We start from the raw sequence: 23,896 nt of genomic DNA on the forward strand, positions 1-23,896 counted from the left end.
AAAATTGAGAAATGTGGTACAAAAAGGCTATGTCCACTTAGATAATTTATTCACACAACTGACAATTCTTACAAAAAGCACCCTAAAAAACGAATAAAACCAAACAGAAAATGGAACAAATGAATTCCAAACGATTTTGTGCCCTCCTAACTCCTATTAAGTGGGAATGTTTAAATGAAACAAGGCTGACGTGATACGGAAAACTAACATTTCACGGACATCAACATATAGACAGACAGAAAATCCTTAAGTCTTGCAGACCCAAGGGGCGAGATAAAAAAAAACAACAGCGATTACAACAAAAATAAGAACCACTTTCTGACGCATCATGGTGATACCTCTAAAATAGTGCTATAGTGGCTCAGTGCTGGTCTGGGCTGCTGTTACAGTCTCTGTGTCCTGGTTCTGTGGGGAGTAAAGGGCGTTGAACTGTTTCTTGCACTTCATGACCAGCTTCTGGGCCTCTTCTCTGCACATGCTCCTCAGACAGTGAAGTCTGACTAGCCCCGACTGGCCGCCTGACACAAGCCAGGTGTGGCTGCTCATGTTGGGGTTAAAGCGAACCTTGGGGGGGGAAGAAAGGGTGTTTTAAAACATTGCAACATAGTTACCATTAAGACCTGAGGCCGATTCTACAAATGCCCTCTAAATCAGTAGTTCTCATACTTTCAAGATTTTTCAAAAATGTTCAAAAATAGCAGTTACAATGTACAAGCTCGCAACGCGACACAAAGTTGTGAGCTTGTATATCTGCTATTTTTGAATAGCCAACACAAAAATCTAAAATGACACAGATGCTTTCCCGGTTTTAATGGGTTAAAACTACAGGTTCAACATGGTTAATTTCCTGTGACATCAGAACATCATCATGTTCATGACGCAGGACAGTCAAGACAGTGGATCATGCAAATATTGCAGGATTCGGATGTGAGATGGCATGAGTACTGTGTTAAAGTCCTATGGAATAAGGTATCGAACATTTCAACTACAAATGAGACTAGAGTAAATTTGTACAACTGACACGCATTCAGTTTGCCCTGGCCTTGTTTGCCCTGGCCTTGTTTTCCACTGCCACAACTCAGTTCCAAGCGAAAGCAAATGCAGATAAATGAGGACCGATAAGCGGCCATTCTCTCAGTCAGTGTTTATTGTGCGAGTAAATCTATCTGCTCCCACTGAGATTTAACTATAGATCCATCATTATGATGTTAACTACACAGTTAAGGCTTTCTGAAGCTAGAGGGGGAGAACAGAGCTAAGCTGGGGGTAGACCATTGATTACCAGTCATTACATCCGACACACACACACAATGAAACTGTACTTTGAAGGGGGAAAAAAGACAATACTGGAGCTAAACCAGAGCTCTATGGTGATATTTAGCTGCACCTGTCCCTGCCCCTAACATTTTGTACTAGGTGACATCATCTCTGTTGGTCTTGCGACCAAGTATAAATGAAGCCTTACACAACATTCCATGTACGACTGCTCTGTTCTCTCCCATAACATTAAGAGCACAGCTTTAATGTTCTATGCTGCTTTGTGACCTTGAACTACACGCAATCTACACCCAATCTCATTCACTCTGGATAATATCACAAATAAAGTGACTAAATAAGACAGGGTTAAGGGTCCATTTGGTTTCTAACTATCAATAATTTAGCTGGGGACCACTGGAACCCACTCAAGGACCCAACTTTAAAAAACACTGGTCTACAGTATGAATTGATAATCTCTATATTAGGCCAAAGTTTCAGCCTAGCCCAACCTCCACCTTCCATCTTCCAGTATCAAATGAAAGTTCTAAAAAGTAACTACAATATTCACAATATAATGCAAATATTAGCCCCGCAAGCCCCTCTTCTAGACGGCTCACCCCATACGAACCACTCCGTAAAAAAAGGTAAATTATGATGACTGGGACCATGCATTCAGGCGGTTGCATACTCCAACAGAAGAGCTGAACAAACCTCTGAATGACATATTTTGTGGTTATTTGCCAGCCGAACTGAACAGAGTTTGGCTGTTCGGCTGGAGTATGCAGTGCAGTTCAGTCTTCCTTCGCTCTGCTGTTTTCCCTGTGTGTGCCATGACTCAACTCACGACAAACGCACAATGCCATATTTCCTTTTCCTTTTTTTCTTTTAAACCATCCCAATACCTGCCTCTGCATCTTGTCACACCACCGGGCACAGCGCCATCTTTAAGGCCAATTCCACACTTCCTCCATCAATCTCTCTATCCACCCCTCAACATTAAACACCTCAAATGCCCAAATGGCTGTCCTTTATCCTTCACCCCCCCACAAACCAACCTGCCTTTCTCCACTATGACCCAGGGTGACATTCTTCTCATTTTACACACCATTACATTCTGTCCATCTTTATGGTTGGCCATCAACGGGAAGAGTCAGTGTGCTCTCTCTCTCCTTTTCTCCCTCTCACTTTTTTTTGCTCTTTTTTGCTCTACTCTCATGCCCCTCCCCGCTTCTATCTGTGATGCATATACAGAACCTTTATGGATTTCACCGTTGTAACTTGTTCATGGTGCAAGATCATTTCCCCTCGATTCCCTTTGTTACATTCCTCAGTGAGACGATGGTAAAATGCAGAATAGGTCTAAATGAGGCCTGCAGTGTGTGTGTGATTCTTTTACTTTTATGAGGACCAAATGTCCTCACAAGAATGATGAGGATAGTGCCAATTGTCAATTGTGACATGTTGAGCTTGTAGTTTTCACTATTTAAAAATGTTTTTAAAATAATAATTAAAAAGGAACAGTTTTGGACATACAGTATAAGGTTTCCTCCCGACAGCAACGATAGGGGTGTAAGTGTGAGTTTAATCCATACCTTATGAAGCGCGCCCATCGGCATGATGTCAAAATCTACCCTGGTCGTATACTCTGTGTTTCGCATCCTTTTCCATGGCGTCCGCGTCTGGTAGTTCTTAAAGGTCCGCTACAAAGTGGAAGAGAGAAAAATAGTACATTACACGTTAACCTCGACATTAGCCTTTCTTCAGGGCTGCTGTAGCTTGGTGGGTAGAGAGGGCGTCTGGTAATCAAAAAGGTCACCGGTTTGCCTACCGGTTAGCCCAGTATATGTGTTCAAAGTGTCCCTGAGCAAGACACTTAACCCCTAACAGCTTCCCCGCCGAACGCTCATCATGACCATCTGAGCAGCCATCAGCTGGGTGAAGCATGAAACTTCCCTTCCCTCACAGGATCAGCTTATTTCCAAAGTTTAAGAACGTCTAGTTTTTCCCTCAAACTTCTCACGAGTGAACGGAGTGTGTTTATTGTTTGAAGTGTAGGCAAAAACACTGAGCCCAGGCTGGTATTTCCATTGGGGTTTATCACTCTCTCTCTCACACACACACACACACACACACACACACACTCTCAGTGTCCTGAGCTGCCCTTTATCTGATGGAGGCAATAATAGTGGTGGACCAGCTGGCTCTTTGGGGTAGTAGTCAGTCACGGCTGGTGGTCAGGGTCTCATAGACAGACAATGTATGTTTCTGTGCCAGGAAGGGTGAGCATTATGTGCATTAGCCATTTGTGTGTTTGTGTATATGTATAGCAGTGACGTGGTTAATGAAGCAGAACACAACGGAACAGATGGGAGTGGGGTGGGGGTGGGGGTGGGGCTGGGGGTGGGGCTGGGGGTGGGGCTGGGGCAGGAGAGAATGTTTCCATCCATTTACCACTTTCAACCTGGCTTCCCTATTTTAGGCATGTCATCATAGGCTAAACCTTTCTTAACATTTCTGAAAATGACAAACATTTTCAAAACGGGTCAAAATGTTCAAAAGTAGCTAAAAGATACTAGCTATTTCCGCTATTTGTCACATGGCAAAGTATATAGGGCATAAGTGGTTAATGCCTAATCTATATTAGTTGCGCAAGGGTGTCACAAGCCAAAAACAGCTGATTAATCTCACACAAGCTCACAACGGCGTGTGACACCCACATGCACATGTGTGTACACATGCTTACACGCACGCACGCACACACACACACACACACACACACACACACACACACACACACACCATATCAGCGTCCCTATAGTGGAGGTAGTATAGCTTGACAGCCTCTCTGTATGTCTGGGTCAGGCTTTCAGCTCCCCCTGGTCTGTCCACGTTCTCGCTTTGCACCGCTGCTGGTACTTCCGTCTCGCCCTCCCCTCCCGCCGTTTCATCGGCGCTGTTCTCCTCAAAAGGCACCACATCTGTGAAGTACACCGGCTGCAGATGGAAGCAGAAAACATGGGAGCCGTTAAAACCACTGATGAATCGAGTACAATGGACCACAACGGAAACAAGCCCCGGGGGCTTTTTGTGTTATCCTTTTTGCATAACCGTTGACTGTACCACCTGTACTGATAACAAACTTGTTAATAAAGTATTTAATGAATCAATCGAAACCCTCCCGTCCCTATTCCGGGCATTTCATTATAGGTGACCATTCGTTGAAAATATGCGAACATTCTGCAAAAATAGCAAATCTAAGCTCACAACGCATAGAGATTTGGTGTAGAGGGAGAAAATGAGGATGACAAGGATAGACCGATGGGGCCACCCCCCGGTCAACAAAGTGTATAGGGTTTAAGTGGTTAAGAAATCCTCTGCTTTCTAAGATGTCTTTGTGAGCACCGTTATTTACAGAGTTAACCCATTAAAACCGGGAACGCATCTGTGTAACCACTTAACCATTATTTTATACTTTGGCTATTCAAAAATAGCACATATACAAGCTCATAGCGCGGCACTGAGTGCTGCGCCATGAGCTTGTACATCTGCTATTTCTTTTAAAGCTTGAAAATGTGTGCAAATCTTTGAATATATATATTTTTTTTTAAAGCAAACATTTTGTACTCAAATATTTGCTTCTGGGGGTCCCTGGAACAAAATGTTTTCAGATGGGGGTCCACGGCCAAATACATATAATTTTGGAGGTCCTTGACATGAAAAAGGTTTGAGCACCACTGATATTATAGCAACATAAGTGTTTCACAAAACTGGAAAACAGGATTTAAAAGACATTTGTAGAATCGTATCTCAGGTCTTAATGGGTTAAAGGAATTGAAGCAAAGGAAACGATGCCAAACTCCTTGGAGTGAATCGCCAAGTGGAACAAAAGACTTGAGAAAAGAACACAAGATTTAAAAAAAAAGAAGGAGGGATTAGAGAAGATATATATTTAAACATACAAAACGCCTCTGTTGGGTCTGCTTGGTGTTCTGGATGTTGGCGTTGAGCCGGGGAAGTAGATCAAAGATGACCTCGCCCAGGGTGTCTGACGTCAAAAGGCAGTTCAGCCAGTCACTGAACGACATGGACTGGAATGACATGGAAAAGAGACTCGATCAGCATCAAATTAAACTTACTATGGGAATCAAAAGGAGAAGCTTGAGCTGCTCACTCTTGCGGCTAGCACTGCGGCTAATGGCGCACAGAAAAACAACACTCACCCACATAGTGGCCATCCTGGGGACCATGAACGCAGCCTTGATCTTATTGTAGCCCAGGTCTACGAAATGCATGCCTTGGCTGCCATTTCTGAGGGACAAACCAGCAACACAAGACCATCAAGGAGCATCACAGCAGACGGTATTCAACAAAATTAGAGTATGTGGGAGGGACAAAAAGAGAAGAAAGGGGCAACATAATGTACTGCTGTGGTAGTGTTATGCGTTCTAATGATATTGTCACCATCGCATGCTGTCGATTTGCTGCTGTTAAATTGAATTCCACCCCCTGGGGATCAACAGGGTTTTATCAAAACAAAACAATAAAAATCAATGTGAGAAAGTAAGTCAAAGAAAGTGTGTATCATACGGCGCATAGGTGCTCTCTTGGGACAGAAAGAAGCCGGAGCCGTTTAAGGGCCAAAAGATCTCAGTGGTCAGGTGCCGCTTGTGTGCGTTGATGTGGTCGTACAGCCTGGTAAGGTCCCACGTCTTCAGAATGCGGTCGTCTCCAGCAGTCACTAACAGATCACTGACACACACACACACACACACACACACAGATTATGTCCATCTGTCTGCAAAACCACTAGACAGATCAATGCCACATTTTTGTGTGTGAATATTTTTTATCTTCTACTTTGTGCATGCATGTCTTGTCTGTGGTTTACACTCAAATATGGAGACATCATCAATATGACACTGCGCCGAACGTTGGTCGTGAATGACCATATCGTTACAGGCTTAAGGATGATTAAAAACAATTAAAATAAACACTTAAATTCTAAAAGTATACACGTGGAAATATGCAGATGTTAAAATATGCACATATGCAGTATATAAACACAATATTGTAATATACATACAAAGAGCTGAGTGTGCAAAAGGGCAAATGTCCAGGTCTGCCTGTTTGTGTAAAGTTTTATTTTCCCTGGTGTGACATTTCACGAACTTGTTTGAAGGTAAAACATGTGGATGAGCAAGAGGCATGGTTGTAGTCATCAGACATGGCTATAGAAGTAGGAGGGATTAGTTGTTAGAGAGCCCTAGCTCGGCCAGAGATATTCTCGATTATAGTGTCAGCCAAGTGCTTAAAATTGAAACATTTTCTCTTCCATCCACACATCTCACTCATTCAATTCCCAGTGAATTCACGCACGCATGCACGCGCAAGCGTCTCCTTGCTCCGTTAACTCTCTCTAATTAGTTTTCCCTGCTCCATTGACCAGTTGATCCATGTCCACGACTGTGGTAGCCTTGGTCTCGGCCTACAGGCAGAGAGCAAAAGTCACATTGGCAGTCTGGACCATAAAGTGCCCGTATGCAGTGAAAGTTTGCGGTAGGGCTGCAACTAATCGGTTAATTTCTTAGCGATTATTATATTATAGATTACTTTTCCAATTAATTGAATAACCTTGCAGCATGTTTTTATTTTATTGCAAAGTCTTCATAAGTGCTTTTATTCCGTTTAGACAGTGCCGTTACATTTGCATTTCCAACTATATACAAAACAAACTAATCCAAGATTCCACTTTTTTGCCAATTGCCAATTATTGGTGAATCAAAACAAAATCTTTATGAAATAATTTACCGGAACACATAATACTGTGTTCACTTTAGTCAAATGTCGCCAAGTTATCCACAGTCTTAAATGAAGGTACTCGGTTAAAGCTACAATCCTGAGCTAATTTTAACGAATCGTTAGCACCATAGCACAACTGCCAAAGTAATTCTTTGGTCAAATTGACATTTCTGCCCAACTCCATGTCCTCAGCCCATCAGAATGATTGTTACATTCCAAAATCACTTTCTGTCCAAGTCATTTTAAGTCAACTTTTTGACTTAGGTAGAAGAAAATAGGCAATAAGGCAGGGTGAATCAGCAGTGCCAGGAGAGTAGAGCTAGGCAGAAATGGCAGATAAACATGACTTGTGCAATCATGGGAAGAAAAAAAAACGAATTTAGCCTAAGTCAACTAGATGACATATAGGCAACCTTAAAAATACGACTTACGCAATTAGGCCACGAGGCAAATAGAATACAACATGTTAATACAACATACTGTACGTAGCAAGCACATGTGCAGTAGTTGGAGGTGGTCTCCCCACTGTTCCATGGAGACATTTAGACCCTGGTGTCGGGTAGGACACCTACTGGTTGACAACTTCAATTCGTTTTTTTGAAGCAGAAGGATTGAACTGCAGTTCAGATCATTACCTCTCTGTCAGGAGATATATCAAATTTACAGTAGCTTTAATAGAGCCTACTCGGACATAAGGAAATAGGACCAGCACAATTCCTTGTTCATAAGCTTATGAAATTAAATACAAAGCACACACGCCTATTTCAACTATGTACACAAAGGGTAACTAATTACAGTTCCATTAGTATTCTGGCTTCAAGCCAAATATGTGTCCTTCACTGTACAGAGCCTGATACAGGGTGGACTATTTTAATTTGCCTGTCTTTGCATAACGTCTAGTGTAATAGAGAAGTTAACAGATGGTCAAACCTCCCTCCACAAAAATACAACATATCTCTCTCAACAAAAGGCATGGTCTAACTAGAAATGTGCGCTCCTTGGAGCGCAGATCTACGCCAGGCAGCGTTGCCTACCCAGGGCTGTGTCAATCATGGGTTACAGCCTGGCAAAATGCCAGACATTTTTGCCAAACATTTGATTGTAAGACCTACGGTTCAAGAATTATAGGCCAGAAGGTGAAGCGGCCTCTTATGGTGCCACCATGAGGCCACATTGAATAGGTGGCGGTTCGTCCTTGGCCCACTGGGGGTGTGTGTGCAAAGTTTCACCCCGATGGAACTGACTGGGGGAGGGATTTAATCCACAGACCTGCAGCAGGCATTTACTTGGCCACCTTGCGGAGCTCTGCCAGGACCCAGATTGCCAGTGACAGAAGGGCCACAGAGCCAGACTGGTGGGTTGCTGCCAGTGGAGTGGGTACATACAGCAACAAGGTACTGATGCCAAGGACCACCTGTCCATAAGCCATCGCTGCAAGGAGACTGATGGCGATCTTAGTCCTCCTGGGCAGCATCATCCTCCTTGAGAACAGATAGAGGCCTGTAATGGCCGTCAACGACAAATCGCCAAGATTCTGTGGTCAAACTGCACAGTGGAGGGGTTCTCAAAGAAGTTCTTGAGGGTAGGGGAGAAGGCCAGTAGATCATCAGGCACCCATCGCTCTCCCATCTTTGGGAAGGAGTTGTACACCAACCCGGCATCCAACCCAGCAACAAATGCACCTGATAGCGCAGTGAGGAAAACCAGTCCTCCAGTGCCCTTGGCAAACCTTCTGAGTTGGGCCAGATTCTTGGAATCAGCCAGCTTGTGGGGCGGCAGCAGCATGGTGAGGCCCGTCCAGAGGCTGGCACAGTAGAGCAGCAGGGCAGAACCCAGGTGGGCAGACAGACGATACTGACTGACCCGCGGGATGTCATAAGACTCTGGCTTCTCCTCCAGACCACTCTTCACCATGTACCAGCCCAGCAGGCCCTGGAAGAAGACGAATCCACACAGCCCCACTGCTCTCCACTTCATGGAGCGGTTGAAGTATCCCTTCTTCCAGAAGTACATGGTGGGCAAGATGTATCCCAGGCCAACCAGCCTGCCCCACATACAGTACGGTGGCCCCACTCCATGTAGAAAATGAACTTGAACTCTGGCAGAGTCATGTCATGGTTCATTATTTTGAACTCTGGAAACTGCTGGTACTTGAAGAATTCAGCCTCCCTACTCTGCTTGGGTCTGAGGAGGCTTCATCTCTCTCACCAGGTGCCAATCCACCATGGAGAGCCCCGATTCAGTTAACCTGGTGACTCCGCCCAAGACAATGGCCCCGACCACCAGTCCGCTGCATCCCACCAACCAACGATGCGATTTGTGCGGCCGGAGTAGAACCGGCCCCTGCTTCCGCTGTGATGGTGCTCTGGGTTCTCTTTACCATCCACTGTCGCAGCTGTGGACTCCTACTGAAGGCTTTCCCCCCAGCAGCAGCACCGCGACCCCCGCAGAGAACCAGAGACCTTAAGGAGGGCAGCAGCATCCTGACGGGTCCGTGTGTTTAATCTATCAGTCTGTGATTCAGGTAACAAAATAGCAAACTAATCATATACCTCCATGTTACCTCACAACACGCATAGAGTTCAGCAGCATGTTTTTTTTATTATCATTTCTTAATTTTCTTTATACATAACGATAACAAGCAAATCAATGCAGAAAAATTGGAATATATTTTTTATAACGAGGTTCGGGCCACTTCATAAGGCTTTTATATAGTTCAGCTGTGTTTACCCGTCATCATGATGTCACAATGAGTCATCGGGTTTGTATAATGATGTCACAATGAGTCATAGTGACGTGGCCATGGGTTGTTTATGGTTATGTTGTCATAGTGACGTGGCCTTGTTTGTTCATGGTTATGTCTAGTCACAGTGATGTGGCCGTGGTTTGTTTATGGTTATGTCAGAGTGACGTGCCTGTTGTCCGCCCGGCCGGCCCTCCCATTAGCCAACTTTAATTTAGGTTTGACTAAAATTAGTCTGATTAACCACTTACTGCAAGCCCTATTTTATACTTTGTCGAAGAATAGAATATTCTTTTGCGAAAATGGCCGATCTACATTACAAGGCAAGCTCACAATGCGTCGCAGTTTCCCACACCCCAAAATGAATGTATGTATTGTACAATTGATTCTTTTCACAATGGATTAAATTGATTAGAGACCAAATGTTTCTAGATACGCTGGCACAGAAGTTACAGAATGTAAAATCTTCATCTCACTGTTCATGGAAACCACGGAGGAACCCAGACATCTGCTTTTGTCAACATTTGTCAACATTTCCAAGAGAGATATAATATTACAGGTACATTAACTCAACTTTGTAAATATCATGTGGCAATATTGTCAATATACAGTGTATATATATACTGTACAGGAGTGGTTCACACGTACGCCTAAACGATGACGTAGATGACAAGTTCCATGTCAATTTTGAGAGGGTAACACTGGGAAAGCTGCAGCAGTGCAACCATCAACATACCGTAAACTGCAGCTGCCTTCCAGCGGTGACATTAATGGAGTTCACCATTTCAACAACATTTGCAATACAAAAAGAATGTGCTGTCCCCTTCTGAATCTCTTTCTTGTTAACAATTTAGATTTCAAATCTAAACTCATCTTTCTATCCAAGCCTTACACACTCACACGCTTCATTTTAGCCGAATGACTCATGTACCCCATAGCATAATAAGAGGACAAGGAGGATGACAAACCCCAAGCTATTGAGCTTCCGTGCAGTGGATTTGCACGCTCACTCGGTTTCTCTTTCTCTCTCTGCGGAAGCAAACGTCTGGACAGCTCAACACACACACACAAAATGCAGCTTCGTGAAGCTTGTAGGCAGGAGGTCGACAGTGCCCGTTACGCTCCACAGCCATATTGGTTGAGGCCGATATAAACAAGCCTACATGCTGTGAATGTTAATGGCCTGGAGACCTTCTAGCCTACACTCTGAATTAAATTCACTGCGCGAGGTTGCATGACTTTTTTTTTTTTTTTTTGGGGATCTACTTTGTCCCAGATGAGGCTACATCAACCAGTGAACGTAAAACATGCTCGATGGCCTTTTTGGTATATTTCACAGTACAGTGGAGAGGCGTGCAGTGAGTGGAGGCAGGCAATATTTCAATAAATTCTCAAATATGATAGATATAACAGCCATATGAAGATGTGAAAATACAGTATTAACCAAAGGCTGCCTAACCATTCTGTTGCTTCCCCTTTTACCCAGCATCATTCAGAAGCCTGATTTCCTTATACACGGAGGTACATTGCTGAACTGTGCATAAATTACAATAGGTAGACGTATCAGATATCGTCCCTCTGATCTGTAAATACTGTATAGAGTTGTCACTCAATGTTGGGATAGGAAGAGGGGGTTAGACATGACACAGGTCAGTTAGCTTAATACAGCCACATGTAATTAGATGCTCATGGTCGCGTTGAAACGACAAGTATATTCTCCGCCAGCCAGAACATCTGGAGAGAGCCATATGGGGCATATGCTTCCTTGTGGCAGAACACACAAGATCAAGATTCAAACCCACATGTGTCAAGCGCATATGCACACGCTGACTGCACAGGCTTGAACAGAAGGCAAGCACTGAAAAGCGGCCCACGTAGCCATATAAGGTATAATTATGAGGCGACTAAGTGGCAGAGGCATGGATGAGAGCGGTACCTGGAAGCGGGGCAGAAAGCCAGGGTTCTGACAGAGTTGTCGTGGGCCTGGAAACAACGATAGGGCAGGAAGGTGAGGGAGCGGTCTGGCTCACGCATACGCATAAAAGACGATGTAGACGACAAGTTCCACAGGCCTACTAATCCTACAGAGAGAGTGAGAGAGTGAGAGAGAGAGATGTTATACACGCTATTGTTATAAGAGCCCAACTGATGCCCGATTATTGGGTCTGATGCCGATTTTGGAGACTCCTACACCACCGATTACCGATGTTTTGACTGATATTTTGTCAGAAAGTGCAATCAATTTGAAAACTTCAATTTTATAAAATTTCTATTTGAGAAAGTTTAACTTATAACAGCATGCATACGAAAATAAACACTAATTAAGTATATAATATTACATTTTAATATATGAAAAGATTCGTTTTAACAACAAATATAAAATACACAGAAACTGAACATTTTAACTACTTAAGCCCTATACAATAATAGCAGATCTGCTATTTTTTTAAACTACACATCGGCTGCATAATTGCCGATACCGATGTCGTCAAAAAAGTCAAAAAATGCAATAATGTAATAATTGTGACAGGCCTACTACTTAGGCTGTTCAGTCAATCAATAATGCACCACTTCATACCGTCATAGAAGCCCAGAGCCATTATGCTGTGGTCTTTCATCGCTGACCAGTCCATACATAGAACTTGTCCACTCATTTCATTGTGTGGAGCTCTGAAGGAACCTAACTTCAGAGTTATCACGCCCTTGGCCTGGAGGGGAGGAATGGGAAATGCTTTACATAAGAATAAATACTCGCACACCGTCTTCAAATGCAAACATGAGGTGTAATCGGAAACACAGCCAGAAGATGCTGCAGAGACAGATGTAATTTATAGCAGCATACCTTAAATATAGGCGGCACTTGACTGGATTCTCCTGTTGAGAGAAAACACAAATAATTTTATCTCAGTATAGCAGCATACAGTATATTATGTCTGATAGGCAGGGACTAGGGACTTGTAGCTAGTTCCAGTGAAGAGATTTGGTGTGCACCAAATCTCATCATCAAGAATGTGCACCACCCCAGCCACAAATTGTTCACACACCTACGACGACGGCCGCCAGGCAAGGTGGACTACCGTAGTATCAAGGGCAAGACCACCAGATTTCTGAACAGCTTCCACCAGGCTAGGGTTAGGGTTAGGCCTGACCACCGCCTATTTCCAGGCTGGCCATGGACTACAGTATGTGGACTTCCATTTCCATTATGTATGCATGTCCACATCCATTTTATATGAACCTGACACTACTAAGCTACTAAGCTACACTTCACTACTAAGCTACTAAGACACTACTATCATCCCAGGATGATTGACAGACAGACAAGGTGTAGTTTGGGGTCGGTGGTTGCTTCGGGGGTAGGGGGACATAAGGCGTCAGCTACTAGGCCTAAAATTCATGCCTTCCAATGCCAAGCTACTGTCTCTCTCAGCGATGCATCTTCTTTGTCATTTCAATTATAGATCCTTGTCTGATGGGAAACCGCGCCATAATTTATCTACTTTTTTCTACGCTGCTCTGGTCTCCGTTTTGTCCCCACCACCCAATCACCTCATCCATGTATCCGCCTCCCATTTACTATTTCGCCATTGTACGTCATTGTAGCCGACGGGCAGAAAGCTATTTAGAAATGATCTGTCACAAATGGGTATTGACCAGTCAGAGGGACGCTCCCATTGTAAGCCCGATTCATACTCGGATGTGACGCGTTGTGAGCTTGTAGGTCTGCTATTTTCGTTGCGTGATGCTGCGTGCGATGGAGCATAAATTAGGCTTCACGCCTGCGGCCTGTCCATCCCCATCTGACCCCGTATGACCCTCTTAGTGCCGTGCCTTCAAACTCAGATGACGCTCAATCACTGGGGAGTCGGATACGTCACCTTAGGGTGTTACAGACACCAAAACATCAGTAATAGGTACTCATCAACCAAACCCTGACTCCACCTCTCGCCTCCGTTCTCCACACTGAGGTCCTTTTCCAACCTTCACCCAATAACATGGACAAACATTCTTTGTGGAACATTTTCAATATGAATTCAATTGCACAAAAACGTGCACCATTTGAAAACATACTCACTGCATTTTGGTGCCTCCCTGTCCCTCCATAAAGCACACGAGTTGGTGCGAGTAGATAATTAAATAATGCAATGTTCAAGACGTGGGTTTGCAATAAAAAGTGAGATATTGTACCGCTAAAAGCAGCTCCAAGAGAGGAATATTGTGTTATTTAACATAACCGGTCCTGACTTCATGGTCGACATAGTATTACAGCTCCCATTGCTAAATCAGCCAAGCGCTACAGCACATGTGTTAAGTGCCCTCTAACCTTTCAAAATCCCATAACCAACAGCACTGGAGGGAAGCCTCACCCGAAACACCTTGAAACACTCACTGTGAATGTGGAGACAATGACCCGTGACCAGAAATAAAATGGAAATCTAAGGCTATGGAGAGTCGGTGAAGCAACAGAAATGCAGCACAATTCATGCTGTGTGGATGCCTAATGTTTCAACTGGTATTCCAAACCAGAGTATAATGTTCTGTACCAGTACATTATATGTCAGTCCTGATGGCAGAGGCTTTGAGCGTGAAAAACTAAAAAACAATGACTTCTGTTGCAGGGATGTGAAAACAAAGAAGGTAAATTGGTTTAATTTGTTGGATCTGACTGTTCAAGCACTGACTGGACCCTAGAATAAACTAGGAAAATAGTATCATCAAGGTCGCCATGTTAGTGAAAATAACAAACCTGTTTCTTAACCACTTAAACAACGCTGTATGCGTCGTTGATCAATGTCCCTCAGGGGTCCATTCTTGTAGCCCGGCATGGCCAGACGAATATCACTACAGAGCTATTCATTTATTTGTTTTTAGCTCTGGCAGATTGGTCTGGTTTCCAGGCTACAGTTCTTGGCCCCCTCCTTTTTTTCCCTCTACACTACATTTATGCCACATTTGTTGCCTATAATGACATGCCCAGAATAGGAACACTATGGTTCATGTGGTTAAAAAGATAACCCAACTTACTGCGTAGTTGCACTACAAAAGCAAAGATATTGACTGACTGGCTGATAGATGTGAGGGGGAGAAAAAACAGCCCTGTCATTCTGTCCCTGACAGAGTGGCAATGACACAAAAGCATGACTCCTTTGAGGCAGTGAAAGTCACTGCTGCCCATAGTGAGAGAATAAAAGCACACCGCACAAATCACCACCATCAACACAGCTCAGAGCAGACAGCCTCTAAATCTTGAGGACGCAACCATGAATGAATGACATAGGGCGTTGAGAGAGAGAGAGAGAGAGAGAGAGAGAGAGAGAGATAATGGAAAAGATCAACACTGTGAATCAGCACTAGTGTAATAGCATCCTTATCTCCTGAAGGAACCCCCCTGCAAACTGTGTGTGTGCGCGTGCGTGCGTGCGGCAGATTGTAGGCTGGGACCAACCTGTATGCTATATAATGTGTTGTCATTTGGTTTTGACATTTATTGCGAGCAAGACTAGCTTGTTGTGTACCAAATGAGAGACCCTTTCATAAAGTGTCACAATATTTGACGTACGAGACGGCAGTGCGGGCAAAGTATAAATTGATTGATTGATTGAATATTTTATTAGGCAAAAAATGTAAAACAGCACAGTTACATTTAAAATACTTTGTCTAACAGGTCCGTTCATAAAAGTCCTTGCGGACTTGTTTCCAATGAGGGCCTTGGTATTTAATTAAGCCTTAGTTAACAGGCAAAGACAGACTGACAGAAATACACACATGCAGATGGCCAGAATGACAGACAAGACACTCACTAAACACAAACAGGGTCTTGTGTATGATGGATGGTGCAGATAACAGAGACATTAATCTCATTAATAACAGTCCACACCACAGCCCCAGAGGCTAATGGTGCTAGCGTCTCAATATAATAGACTGGACCCCAGGGCCATCGCCTGAGCCGTCCAATGATAGCCATACAGTACATGTACAGACTCTGTGCCACTGGGTGAGAGAAAGAGGCTTACATATTTCGTCGCACGACGAGTTGCGAACATAGTCAACCTATGTTGAACTAACATGATAGAATGCAATGCCTTGTTGGAAGAGTGGTAGGAATGTGGTCTCTCATGCAGGGGAACCAGCTTGTAGATCAGCTATTTTAACCATCATAAAATGTTTAATAACAAAAAAGGAATGGTTTTGGACATACAAGGTTTCCACCCAACAGCAACGAAATCTCATGATGAGTGTAAATGTATTTGTACATTCTCAGAGTTGCAAATGGATAAATGAACACATAATACTGTGTTGTATTTTGAAGCATTTAAAACATAATTAATGAAGAACACAAGGGGGCTAGAGGGGTATATTCTGGACTAGGCCAGAATATACCCTGGGGTTTGGCCGGGGGTATATTTTGGGCTGTTACACCTGCACAAACCCAGTAGAGAACCACTAAACTAGACAACGGACACAACCGGTAACGTTGGCAATCACTGCCCCCTACTGAGGAAGCCCACAAATTGCAACCTGATGCGACTCCAAATAGTGGCAAGATATCTTCAATAGTTGGAGACTCAGAGTAACCCCCAAAACAGTAAATAATGTCTCATTATCCTTCACATAATTGCACAGTGATACAGTAATCACTGGACTATTCAGTTTGTACCCAGTCAATGATCAGAGTTATTTGACACCTTTTGTCTGGAGGTTCAGTTACATTCGATTTCAACTCCCAAGTCTTACCCGAGTTGGCTGGCTCTTTGCCAGCAAGTAGAGCTTGTGGGTGGGGCATGCTGTAGATGGTCACAACGCCAGTGGAGGTAGCTGCTGCCAGCAGACCAAGTCTTGGCAGGTATGGAGCCTGACAGGAGAGGAGGAGTGAATGAATGAACCCTAGGGGGGGGGGGACATTTTCCGAAAATAGCCAATCTACAAGCTCACAATACGTCACAATTAAATGTGGTGCATTGTGAGGTGTTGATTGACTATTTTCGGCAAAGAGATTTTCTTCATTGTATAACAATGAAAACATATACAGAATCCCTGCTTCACAAAACAAGTTACTCGTCATTTAGATGTACATTACACCACATATTCAACCTAGGCTCTTGCCAATTTATTCCTGAGCAACCTTTGACGACCTTTAATTGGTTTTCTTTTTGCCTATAATGACATGCTCACAACAGGGACACCAGGGGGTTAATGTGGTTAAGATTATATTTAAAAGGTTGATGTACAGTACTTAAGCTGGATTTGAACCTGTAACATTGTAATTAGATGGCATGCACACCATTCAACCCCAGGATGAGAGAAAGTAGTAGTAGATGTGGAAAGTAAATTCCATCTTAGAAAATGTGTTGCCGCCACTGTTGCAGTTGTTCTGGCAAAGAAAAAATATCAAACAATGCTGACATCTGCAATATCAAAAGTATCTCTGTGTGAGTGTGCTGCATGCAGCTCATGTCTCCTACCTTCCTGGGGCAGGTGGGCAGCTCCCATGCTCCTGCAGGGCACCACTTGAGTTGCCAGATGAAACCTTTGTCCTGGGCCAAACCATACACTAGAGATGGACGTGAGGTTGGACTGGGAAAATATGGATTTGATAAGAGCGGGGAAAAATGTATGATTGAGATTAAAGGTGGTCCAAGTGATATTTTTTGCGTTAAGAAATGTTAAAATGTTAAAGCTCTATATTCTGATATTCTGAAAACATAATAACAGGTGTCTCCCCATCTCTCCCGTTCTTTAGTAGCTTAAGCTTAATTTTTATTTATTTTTCATCACATCCAATTTCACTCCTTTAGTCTGTATCCTGTATGAGTTCTCTCTCCTGATTGGATAAAATTGTTATCCCGACATGAAAATCTATTTTCTAATTACTAAAGAGCTGGAGAGATGGGGATAGTTTGTTACTGAACAAACTATAATTATCATCAGTACAACGGAGAGAAAGGAAACAGCATGCATCATGGGAGGGATCTGAACCTGTGATGTTGCGGACATTATCTGGATGAGTTGCCCCTTACCCACGATCATACTCCAGCTTGCCGAGATCCCACAGCTGAATGAGGCCAGGCCCAGTGTACTTCTCGTTGGCACAATGCTGGTCGTCCATGCCTCGGTGGCAGGCTAGGGCTACGTACTGGTTATCACTGGAGCCGTCCGGACTCGGACACCATTCCATAGCCCAGACCGGCCCTCCAGTAAACATGAGTGCGTCCCAGCGCTCTGGGTGCGTGTCCACAGCCTCAAACCTGGAAGGGAAAGTAAACCCTCTGTTATGCTGATTCTCATGTCCAGTGGCGATTTTGTCATTCTAATGAGTTCATTAGAATAATGAGTGCAGGGAACATTGCATGTAGAATTGTACATAATGGGGATGGGACCTTGAATAATTCTACATAGGACTTGATATTTTCATCCAGATTATTACCATAAAAACACATTGTAGGAAATTAAAACTTTTTGTGACTAAAAACGACATGACGAAAATCATTTTGATTTGCTAGACCTTCGGGACCCTTGAAATGAGTCATTGTCATGGTCAGAATTCACACCGGATGGTATTCATGCTCACAGGTTTACTCACAGGGCAAAATATAACTGTGGCACTGCACTAAACAATAACTAGCAGCTGACTGTACCAACCTGTTGAGTTTTTGTAGAGGGGTCTCCTCCTTGCCCAGACCTTCTCGGGAGATCTTAAAATCGGCAGACTGCATCTCCTGGGGCAGATACTCCTCCAGATCACTAAAGAACACACAGATCACAAGGACTCTTTAATAATGACCTTTGACACACCTTTCTATTGTTGTGCAGTCAAGACTGATGCCTCTAGGTCCAGTAGCTGGCCAATGGTATACCTCTAAAAGTCTCCCTCCCCATCCACCCACCCCTTCAATGTCTCTCACCAGTAACCATTCAGTGAGAAATTGTATGAACTCATATTTGATGTTATATAAAAGAGGGACTAACCTTTGTGGAACAATGCTCCAGTCAGTCATGGTGGGAATCCAGTCTGGGAAGACCCAGCTGCTTTGATGTTTCTCTCGGCTGGAAACGGACCAAACGGACACAGTTACATCGTACGCAGTAATGCACACAGTCAGCAGCACAGAGACCATGCAAATGAGCACGTGTGAAAAAAGTGGTGAGGCTACTTACAACTTCTGGTTGGACTGTGTGCTTTCCCAGCAAGGCTGCAGCATGTTGTTAGGAAGTCCATTAGGCGCAGTGCCATGCACTCTGCTCATATTTATCTGCACAGAGAGGAGAACCCCCACACAGACAGAAGATCCATGATTCTGTTGCATGAGTCATTATTATGTACCTGTCCTAAAGACACTTTTAATTTTGGACACTTTACTTTTTACATTTGTCTCATCATTTTATTTTTGTACTTTTGTATTTTCGGTACACATTATTTTAAGTGATGTTAGCTCAGGGACTGTATTTGTTTGTTATTTATTTAGTTTTTGCACTAATAGAGATCCTTACTGATTGCTGCCTCATTCTGCCGTGCACAGCATGGTACAAATTACAGTAAACTTGAATTGAATTCAACTGTATTAGACAATCGTTTTTAGCAAAGTATGTTTGTATATTTTTCCTATTTCTAACATTCCCTCTCCCGGCTGCCTTCGCCTTGCAATTATTTTACAATAATCACCGCTGTTGAGGGGGGGGGGGAAAGAGACTGGCATTCACCTGGCATGTTGGAAATGGTTCAGTCCATCTTTTTGTTCTCACATGTTGATAGAGGGAACAAAGATAGTACTCACAATACTCCTGTTGAAGCGATGTTGTGCGTGGGTTTCAACAGCTGGCTCAAAGTCAGACTCCGGGTCCCCTTCTGACTCATCCTCCTCCTCTTCTGCATCTTCGCCACTGCCTCCCGGTAGAAAATCCTCATCATCATCTGATGTTCCAACCTCAATGCCATGCCGGTGCTTCCTCTTTCTACCCTTAGCCCATCCTGTAAACACATGTTAAGGGTACTAAGTGTACAGTATTGCTACCATTTAAGCTGACTTGATCCACATACACGGTTATACACAAGGTAAAATACAATTTTAAAAAGCGTGACAACTGACAAGTAAGGGACCATTTTAGCACTTTTTGGAGTTAAATTAACACTCCAGATTTTGCTGTGTAGATCCTGGAAGTTAGACAAAGAGAGACTTGCATGTTCCTCTGCACTCTACTACTTGTGACATTTGTCAAAGATACCAGTCTAGTTTTGGGGCATTAGCACTAAAGATTATTCTTCCATACCATAAATGTTTTTGTTTTTAATATGTATATTATCTGCATAAAATACATGGCCATAGCATGTGCAATCTTGAATCTAACAGTATGAACCGTGTATAGGCTATATCCCGCAGGATTGCGGCCCTACCTCTGCCACCTTTTGGAGCTTTCCGCCCTGGATCAGGCTCTGAGGTTGGACTGGAGGTACCACTCTGGGACCTCTGCTGAGCTTCCGAGTCAGTGCCGCCTAGCACCTCTTTCGCCAAGGAGTGGAGGTACTTCAATGCCCTATAGAAGAACGAGATGCCATTAGAAGCCTGTTACCTTTGAACTGCAATGTGCCCTTTCAGAACCCCTGTGTCTGTGATGGAGACTTGTGTATGTTTAGGAGCTACAGTATGAAGGCCAAGTAACCGTGGGCACATGGTGGATCTTCCATATACCTTCCCTGACCAGGACTGGCAGCTGTCCACTCTCTCTCTCTCCTCTCCTCCTCTCTCATCAGTGATGCTGTCAATTTCCTACTTCTGGCTCAATCAAAAAACAAAAGAACAATGTAACTCTTTAAAATATGTGATAGATGGAATGCAGGATGAGGCCAGCTGAAGGTTTCAGGAGGGTGCTGCTGGTTTGTGTAGTAGGGGGCTGAGAAGAGAAGAGACTCTGGTGTTGTCTTTTCCTGTACTGATGATGTTAGAATAGTAGGAGGAGTTGGCAGCAGAGAGGGTTTACTTGTACTGAAAGTTGTTAAATCAATACTTTATATAAGTCATTAGTAAGTACTTTACTAACAGCTTGTTCATGATCTGTTAACTATTTAAAAGGAATAGTTTAAAATCCATAACCAATTAAGAAACGCAACAAGTAATAACCAAGTCATTAGATAACAGGTTGTGAATGATCAATTAACTATTTATGAAGGGATAGTTATTCTAAAGTTACTAGAAATGGTCTGCTTCTTTCACTGGCCTTCTCGCCCATGGTGCAACGCATGCCCAGCATTCCTCAAATGACACAGCGACATTTTGGGGGTGTTCTTGCACTGAGAGAGGTTGTGCTGCCAAGAAATCTGCCATCTAGCAGGACATTCCCCCGAAAGCCAGAGTTCTACTGTTCTAGTGTGGACTAGGGTGTCGCACACCAAAAACAGCTGATCTACTACTTGAGGATCAGCTATTTCCGGTGTGTGACACCGGCCTGCGACTAAGTACAAATCAACCTTAAACTTCAACAGGTGGCCGTATAAACAAACAGCCATAAGTGAACAGAATGTAAGTGTTAAGTGACTGCAGATGAGACCTACGCTTTAGCGGCACTTCTCCTGGGACGGCCACCGGGCACAGTCTCCTCCTTCTCCTCCTCCTCAGGCACGCTGGTGGATTTCCCCTGATCTGCCAGTGTTTCGGCTGGACCCACATCCTGTACCACTTGCGTTGTCACCTGCTTCCTTCTTGGTTTCGGCTGCTCCGTTAACCTTTGGGCAACCGCCGTGGATGGGACCTCTTCCACTGCCTTGGCGGCCTTTTTGGTGGGAGGTTTTTTAGCAGGCGTCCTTTTAGCTGGAGTCCTCTTTGCCCTTGGGGTCTTTTTAGGAGGTTTATTTGGTGGTTCTTCTGCAGATTCCACTGGCTGTTTTTCAGTAGTTTCCTGGTCACCGTCCTCCGTTGGTTTGATAGTGCGCTTACGCCCTCTGCCCCTCTTCTTGGTGACTTTTCCCTTATTCAAGTTTTTCGTGATGGGGGATTTTCTTTTTCGTTTCGTTTTTACCTCATGAAGATCCAGGTCCGTTTCATAGTCAGAAAATTTGGGATTTTTCTTCCGTGCTCTCCCCCTTGAGCTCAAAGCTAAATCTGAGTGCTGTTCAACTGGCCCATCTCCCCCTGTGAGGGATAATGTCAATTATTATTCCAAGCGTTTTAAGGTGCTTTCACTCTTGCAATTTCAATCCAGATAACCCTGGGAACCCTAAAAATGTACTGTACGTGAAAAGATGCAGGGGTGAACTTGGAGCTAGATGATCAAGTGTGAAACCACCTTTAAATAGTTGAATTAAAAATGGTTGAAATAATTAAATAAAGTATCAAGAGAAAATTAAGGGGTTAATAAAAATTATAATAAGACAGAGTCTAATAACGATGTGGACAATCTACAGTATGATGTAAGTCATCTATGAAATCAGTAATCTCCATGAAAAAAGAAAAGGTCTGGAGAGCTCAGAAGTCCAAAAAAGTTGTAATGACAGTGGTCTTTGGTTGGGGACCCAAAAGGTACAACAAAGAAAAAAGCCACGTCACTCTTCTGGTGAAAAGGTTAAAAGGCCTTTAGTAGATGGCTATTTCATGATAGAAATACATTAGAAACAGTGCATGAGAACAGGGATACAACCCACGCGGAGCGGCCCCACAGCCTTCATTAAAGGCCCTTTAACTTTTTCAGTAATCTAAATCTAAAATGTGTTTCAGCCCACAGGTCACCATTGGTTCCAGGACATTTTTGTCTTAAAGACTAAAACTATGTGCCGATCGGTCCAGAGGTTTGCAATATTAGCCCCAGACGAACAGATAAAAGAAAAGCAGTGAAAGCATTGCATTCGTTATGACCAAATGTTTGTGAATCTATATTGTTCCTTCTATTAGTAATCTGTGATTTGTTAAGTTGCAGTATTTGCTACTGTACATTTGCACGTACGTAGAATTTGTGGCTGCCATTCATAGGGCGCGTGGGAAGCAAAGGCATATCATTATTACAATAACAATATCACGACATCATACCTTGTGCTGATGTGCTTGCCAGAGGATGTTCACTGCTAGCTGCTTGTGTTGTGGTTACATCCCTGGATGCCACCTTGTGTGTGAGAACACTGTCATTCTCTGCCTGGGGTGACTGCTGCAGTTAGACAACAACAAAAGAATACATATTTGACGTACTTCAACATACATTCAAAAAATGAATTGAAGAATATTTAATTAGAGTATTAAAAAATGTGACATTATATACTTTAAAGTGAATGCCATTAATGTAATTGCAAAACATGAACACTGAAGAACGCACCTCCATATTACTTGTTATTTTGTCATTTGCTGAATTCATTTCAGCCACCAATGCCAGCTCCAATGACTGAGACTTGTCACTCTCGTATCAACGTCATCTACAGATTGTGTCTTCTGCCAAGCTGGAAGGAGAGGCACAGAGATCATTTTCAATAGTTTAACAAACAATATTTCATTTGTGCAGCATGTGAGTCGAGTAAACTTGAGTTCATAATGTGGCTACTCGCTTGACCATACAGATACTATCCTAGTGGCTCATGGTGGAAGACCTTGGTCGGTTCTTTCTAGGTCTTCAGGCTGCAAGGGCTCGAATCCCCAAGCCAACACAAAGTAATAGGTATGCCTCCATTTCTAGGCAAATATAATCTGCAATCCACGTACCCACCCTTATATAAATAAGTTCACCCCCTTGCTTCTGCAGTGTGGACGACTGTAGGCTATATGATGCCGCATTACTGTACACTGGCGAGTCTGTCTCATTTGCCGACTGGTAACGTGTGCGTCTGAGGATCCAAGGGTCCCGGGTTCGCCTCCCGGCAGAGGCTACATGAGCATTAGCATTAAGCACCGAGCTGATAGTCCCATCTGGCTGTATTAAATGGCGATAAACTCACCAATGTTACACCTCTACGGGCAGCGTGGGCCACTTTGCATCCACATGCCTTTGGTTTCATAGAAATCCACGTTTGTCTTGCAGCAACTTTCTGACAGTTAACTCCGTGAAGCGTTGCATTTTATGTGTACTAAGTACTTCTTCTTTATTGTGTTTTTATACATCTCTGCGTGTGCATATCGTCGCCACCTA

General features: G+C 43.5%; 1 protein-coding gene and 1 pseudogene across 4 annotated transcripts; both read right to left on the reverse strand.

Annotated features, from left to right (window-relative positions):
* gtf3c2 (general transcription factor IIIC, polypeptide 2, beta) lies at positions 1-23,840 on the reverse strand. Of its 3 annotated transcripts, none has more exons than XM_080453336.1 (22): positions 23,706-23,840; positions 23,093-23,213; positions 22,813-22,924; positions 21,345-21,921; positions 20,485-20,568; positions 20,190-20,329; positions 19,573-19,766; positions 18,956-19,050; positions 18,767-18,844; positions 18,440-18,541; positions 17,818-18,045; positions 17,263-17,374; positions 16,535-16,652; positions 12,642-12,673; positions 12,378-12,507; positions 11,736-11,880; positions 5,845-6,006; positions 5,478-5,565; positions 5,217-5,345; positions 4,057-4,251; positions 2,850-2,957; positions 1-564 (listed from the first exon to the last, which is right to left on the reverse strand). In XM_080453336.1, the coding sequence occupies exons 2-22, from the start codon at positions 23,129-23,131 to the stop codon at positions 352-354; spliced, it is 3,081 nt and encodes a 1,026-aa protein (XP_080309462.1). In that variant the 5' UTR covers positions 23,132-23,213; positions 23,706-23,840; the 3' UTR covers positions 1-351. The 3 variants fall into 3 exon arrangements, with proteins under 3 accessions (XP_080309462.1, XP_080309461.1, XP_080309463.1); XM_080453335.1 differs by having other exon boundaries at positions 22,813-22,927; XM_080453337.1 differs by lacking the exon at positions 20,485-20,568 and having other exon boundaries at positions 22,813-22,927.
* LOC308102556 (heme A synthase COX15-like) lies at positions 8,267-9,538 on the reverse strand (annotated as a pseudogene). The gene has a single exon. The product of its transcript is annotated as a heme A synthase COX15-like (transcript).
* Positions 23,841-23,896: the final 56 nt, after the last annotated feature.

This window comes from Gymnoscopelus braueri, assembly GCF_963280865.1.
Source record: "Gymnoscopelus braueri genome assembly, chromosome: 16".
Lineage (NCBI taxonomy): Eukaryota > Metazoa > Chordata > Actinopteri > Myctophiformes > Myctophidae > Gymnoscopelus > Gymnoscopelus braueri.